Source organism: Lactuca serriola, chromosome 4, assembly GCF_051521515.1.
Source record: "Lactuca serriola cultivar US96UC23 chromosome 4, Lser_US96UC23_V15, whole genome shotgun sequence".
Lineage (NCBI taxonomy): Eukaryota > Viridiplantae > Streptophyta > Magnoliopsida > Asterales > Asteraceae > Lactuca > Lactuca serriola.
Genome location: NC_136411.1, coordinates 56,209,552 through 56,215,551, shown reverse-complemented (window position 1 = coordinate 56,215,551; position 6,000 = coordinate 56,209,552). Strand labels below are relative to the sequence as shown.

Sequence of the window (6,000 nt, the reverse complement as noted above, 5' to 3'; positions counted from 1 at the left end):
TGAAGAACTTCTCATAGCTCACGTATTGTGAGATAGGAAAGGGCTTTCTGGAAACCACCTGTGTCTTCGCTGTAGGATCAAGAGAAGGAGGTAAATCAGTAACAAAGCCATCAGACTATTTTGACATCGTTCTGTGACGAGTACTTTGTCGTAATCCCTCGTTAAGATCAGTTGGTGGTTCATTTATTGGTGGAGTATTGTCAGCTTCGCCCCTATCATCTTGTGTTTATTCTGATTGAGAGCGATTGTTGTTGGTCTCATTGTTATTCTCCCTTGTTTCTTCACGAGTTTGAACCTGTGGAACCAAATTTTCAACAAAAACTTTTGCACCAGTCATGGCATCAACAAAAGTTTTATCGTTAGTACTTGCATTATTATTGTAATTTTCTCCAAAAGGGAAAATGTTTTCAACGAAGGTTACATCTCGTGTGTTATATATCCTATGACTCTTCAACTCATATAGCTTGTACCCCTTTTTTCCATTAGGATATCCAAGAAATATACATGCTCTCCCTCTTTCTTAGAACTTATCTGCTTTACCAACACTGTCATGGGCATAAGCTAAGCACCCAAAAACTCGAAATTGACTGTAAGTAGGTTCTTTTCCTAACAGTATTTCATGAGGAGTTTTGTTATTTAAAACTGGTGTTGGTAGTTTATTTATGACATATGCTGCCATGGAAACACACTCACCCCAAAACTCGATTGGAAGAGAAGCTTGAAACCGGAGAGCTCTAGCCATTTCAAGAAGATGTCGATGTTTTCTCTCGACAACTCCGTTCTGCTGTGGTGTATATGGGCATGATGTTTCAAGCAAGATTCCATGTTTCATGTAGAATTCCAACATGTGTTGAGATCTAAACTCAGATCCATTATCTGTTCGGATCCGTTTGACCCGTTTTCCAAATTGGGTTTCCACCATATTATAAAACATGACTAAAAAATATGCTGCTTCTGTTTTAGTTTTCATAAGATATACCCAAACACCACGACTGAAGTCATCAACAATAGACAAGAAATAATGTGCACCATCAATAGAAGCATGTCTATAACGACCCCAAATATCAACATGAATTAAGTCAAAACAGCTAGAAGTTTTAGCAAAGCTTATAGGAAACGGTAATCTACTTTGTTTTGCACGAATACATGAATCACAAAAATGACTACTAGTGTTTATATTTTCTAAATGTTGGATCTTCTTAAGGACTGCATCAGAAGCATGTCCTAATCTCTTATGCCATATTTCACTTTTAGTCCATACTGCCATGACCGCTTTGTTTTGTTTGAATGGTTCAAGGTAGTATAGGCCATCCTATTCTTTACCCATCCCAATCAGTTTCTTCGAAGGTAAGTCCTGTACAAAACATTTGTCCGGAAGGAAGGTTAAAGAGCAATTTAGATCTCGTGTGATCTTACTGACCGACAATAAATTGCAGTTAAAATCTGGCACACTTAAAACATCCTTAAGACTAAAACCTTTAGACAAGTGTATATCACCCACCCTTTTAACCTCCAATGTCTCACCATTAGGGATAGTCACGGACGTATAATCACTTTTGGTTTTAACATTTTCTAACCAATTTTCCCGATGTATAACATGATCACTAGCCCCATAATCTATAATCCAAGAATTATTAGCCTTAGTGATTTTACCTGTCATGTTGGCAGTAGGAGAAGTCTTTTTGTTGTTTTCTGCAACCTGATTGGTCCGAAAAGAAAGGAGATCTCGCAAAACTCTACCAAGAAAAGGAACAATTTTTCCATAGGTTTGGAAGGCTGCTGCATCACCACCAGCATGACGATTCATCCCAACAATTCTTTGTTGTTCATCTTGGCTTACCAGATGGTAGGCAATACTAAGAGCTGGTAACGGAGTGGAACTCAAAATTGTGTCTTGACAGCGTTATACTCATCATTTATTCCCATTAGGAAGTCGTATAATCTTTCTTTCTCTCGAAGCTTCATGAACTCTTTGTTGACGTCGCATTTGCAGCCTTTACAAACACAGGAGTGTGTGGGACTTATAGATTGTATTTCATCCCATACACTCCTAAGCTTTGTGTAGTATGCAGATATAGACATATCTCCTTGACGTATGGTGGTGACGGTTCTTCTCAGCTCATATGATCTGGGGGCATTTTCTTTTCCAAAGCATTCTCCAAGGTCCACCCAAATATCGCGTGCAGTGGCTGCATACTTGACACTTATCTTAATCTCCTTTTCCATTGAGCTTACCAGCCATCCTCGAACCATTGCGTTACATCTCCTCCAATTCATCAACTCGTCAGAATCTTCTTTTGGCATTGGCATTGTGCCATCAACAAAACCCATCTTGTTTTTGGCAAACAATGCATTTGTCATCTCGTTTTGCCAATCACTGTAATTTCCGTCATGGAGTAAATTTTCTCCAACGAATTTTTGGCCTGGATGATCAGCAGGAGTGAGGAAGAATGGAGACGTGATATCAATGGGCGTCTTGGATGAAGACGCATCAGCAGGGCCTGTCATGGCTTAGGGTTTCCAGACCTGCTCTGATACCATGTGAATTAACAAAATTTATGAAAGTATTGTATATTCTCATAACTTCCAGAAAACCAATTACAATAGTTTATATAATGATTTAAAGATAACGATTAATTTGAAACAAAGATAAACATATATCTAATTTGTGAAGATAGTGACTCCAACTGAGAAGATAACGATTCCAACAGACCAATTATGTCGTTTAAACTCATTAACACTTATTTAAGTTTATTTACAATCTATGTTATATTTGGGTTTATATTCCATTTTATGCTAATATTAAATTTGAAACTGTTTTCTCAAACATGTCACAAAGACATACCATAATTCATTTCATGTTAGAATTTACATGAAATGATTTATAAAGATATACATGTATTATTATAAAAAATAGACATTTATAATATTCACTTTGTAAAACGAAGTTATATATATATATATATATATATATATATATATATATATATATATATATATATATATATATATATATATATATATATATATATGTTGTTACTATAAATTGACTTGATATATTCACGTGGGTGTTTTATAAATAAAAGTGAATATATTAACATATCACTATATATAATTATAATTATGCCCCGACATAAACTAGGCTTTAGCAAAACTATATAAATAACTTTAAATTTACGGTTATGTTTATACCCGATAATGAATTTTAAAAGGGGGTATTATTTGTTAATAATAATATCTACATTATCTTTCGTATGATCAAGTCATTACAGTGTCAGGGAAACGGTATTAACTTACCTTTAAAGTTGGTAAACATACGACATTATGTTTCTAAATATCGTAAATATTAGAACGGTAACAAAACTTGGGATTGTTTAGGGAGTCTCTTATTCATCAAACTAAGAAAATCAACTTAGTAAAGTCCTCTGTTATAACCGTTAATCCTTTGTGAGCGAAGAACGTTGTGTATAGATTTATACGGGTTGACACCCCCGTTTGTGTGGTTGCTAGCTACAACCTTCGTATGACGAGACAAATCAGACGATAACTTCTTGTTTTCTTTACCTTATTATTTTATCACGATGCCTATGAAGCGTCGTTGGGACAACAAGCACCTTTTTGTGCTTCATTGAGGCTTGAACAAGTCATAGCTCGATTATTTACTCCACAACATCCTGGATACATAAATAATAATACAAACTTCAGCAAGGTTGTATGTAGTACAAAGCGACGATTTGTTTATTTAAATAAAATAAATACTTTATATTGCAACTCATGAAAAGATGTTGGTCATCAGTTATGTATTATAAGTAAGTTAACATAAATAATTAGACCGATTTACAATTATACAATTTCATGATAATTACACTAGTAATATTTTTGGGTTAAACATCTTTTTGCAAATACTCCAAATTTTATCTGTATATTTTATATAAAATTCACTAAGTCAAAATCTGTGGAACTCACCAACAGATTTTGTTGACGTATTTTAAATGTGTATTCTCATGTAACTAAGAAGTTGGAGGTGAACCATCGATTTCAAGGAGATCGTAGTTCCTTTCATTATTATGAATTTGGTCTATTTTAATGTTTTGTATTTGAATAATTACTATATTGTAACAATGTTTACAAAAACAAAGTTCGTAATATAATAATTTATGAATGTTCAATATATGTGGTTGACTGTGGTTCCAATTGTAAACGTCGCAACCCCGACATTTCCGCCGTCGGTCGGGGTGTGACAGATTGGTATCAGAGCTAAAGACTATAGAGAACTAAGTATTTTTCCTAAAAATACAACTATAGTCTAGGGCTTACAGTTTGTTGGTTGTTTCAGGTACTTTAGGATCTAAGGGCAAGAGCCCGAGAGGCTCAGGTTGAGGCTATGAAGAAAGAGCACCGGAAGAGTGAGTGTATAGTGGGTCAGGTGGCTTCCATCGATTATGATAGTCAGGGGTTATTGACTCTCCATCTGAGGGTGTGGGTTCCTTACTGGGGTGGTGCGCGAAAGGTTTTGATGGAGGAGGCGCTCAAATCGAGATTCTCTAATCATCCCGGGTTGACAAAGATGTATAGAGATATCCATCCCGATTATTGGTGGTCGTGTATGAAGAGGGATGTAGCTTGGTATGTGGAGAGGTGCTTGACTTCCAGGAAACTCAAGTCCGAACATCAGCGACCTCACGGAAAGATGCAACCATTAGACATTCCCATTTGGAAATCAGAAGAGATTACCATAGATTTCATTACGAAGTTACCTCAGACAGCACATGGAGTGGATTCGATTTGGGTCATCGTGGATGGATTAACCAAGAGCGCACATTTTATTCCAATTCAGGAGAGTATCTCTGCAGAGAAGTTGGCCGACATATACATCAAGGAGGTTGTGGCACGACATGGGGTTCCGGTTTCAAACAGGGACGTTCGGTTTACTTCCAGGTCTGGAAGAGGTTTCACGAGGAGTTGGGTACTCGTCTGCACTTCAGCCCGACTTTCCACCTGCAGACTGACAGACAAAGTGAGTGAACTATCCAGATCTTAGAGGATATGCTATGGGCGTGTGTATTGGATTTCAGTGGGAGTTGGGATACGTATCTCCTTTTGGCATAGTTTTCGTATAACACCAATTATGACGCCAACATCGATCGACCTCCTTTTGAGATGCTCTGTGAGAGGAAATACCAGACCCTGATATGCTGGGGCGAGGCCGGTCAGCGAGTCATAGGGAGTACTGAAGTGGTACTCAAGACTACTAAGTTGATTCAACAGGTTCAGGGTAGACTTCAGACAACTCAGAGTCGGCAGAAGAGCTATACTGACAAGCACCGAACATATTTCGAGTTCCAGGTTGGGGACATGGTTCCTCCTAAAGGTGTCACCTTGGAGAGGTGTCATCCAATTCAGGAAGAGGGTCAAGTTGGGCCCCAGGTACATCGGTCCTTTCAGGATTTTAGCACTGGTGGGCTGGGTAGCTTATTTCTTGGATCTTCCCGAGGAGCTTAGTCAGATCCATAACACGTTTCACGTATCTCGATTTCAGAAGTGTTTGGTGGATAATTTTGTGGTAGTTCCACTGGAGGATATTTAAGTGGATAATCGCCTAAATTATATCGAGAGACCGGTGGAGATCTTTGATGGGAAGATGAAAACCTTGAGGAACAAGGTTATTGAGTTGGTGAAAGTCCAGTGGCAGCACCACAAGGGTTCAGAATAAACGTGGGAGCCTAAGGATATGATGATGGAGCATTACCCATATCTATTTGTGGTAGCGGACTTCAAGGACGAAGTTTGATTTCAAGTAGGGGATAATTGTAACATTCACAATTTAGGGTTATGTTCCTTTTAATACATATGTGTAAATTATTTTCATTATTGGTCCCTATCCGAGTACGTTGAGCATACCGGCTCGAAGTATGGATGTAGAGGCACCCACGTACGTTGGGCATACATGGGAGTACGTTGGGCGTACGCTAAGCAGGGGAAAACACTAATTTTTAGGGT

The 6,000-nt window shown here is 37.8% G+C and overlaps 1 protein-coding gene across 1 annotated transcript; it reads right to left on the bottom strand.

Moving 5' to 3' along the window:
• Positions 1–1,881: 1,881 nt before the first annotated feature.
• LOC145098395 (uncharacterized) lies at positions 1,882–2,508 on the bottom strand. The gene has a single exon (XM_079036027.1). The coding sequence runs from the start codon at positions 2,506–2,508 to the stop codon at positions 1,882–1,884; it is 627 nt and encodes a 208-aa protein (XP_078892153.1).
• Between the last annotated feature and the right edge of the window lie 3,492 nt (positions 2,509–6,000).

Bases quoted from the DNA above. Each gene is read 5' to 3' on its own strand.
- LOC145098395 (XM_079036027.1), bottom strand. From the start codon at position 2,508: ATGACAGGCCCTGCTGATGCGTCTTCATCCAAGACGCCCATTGATATC.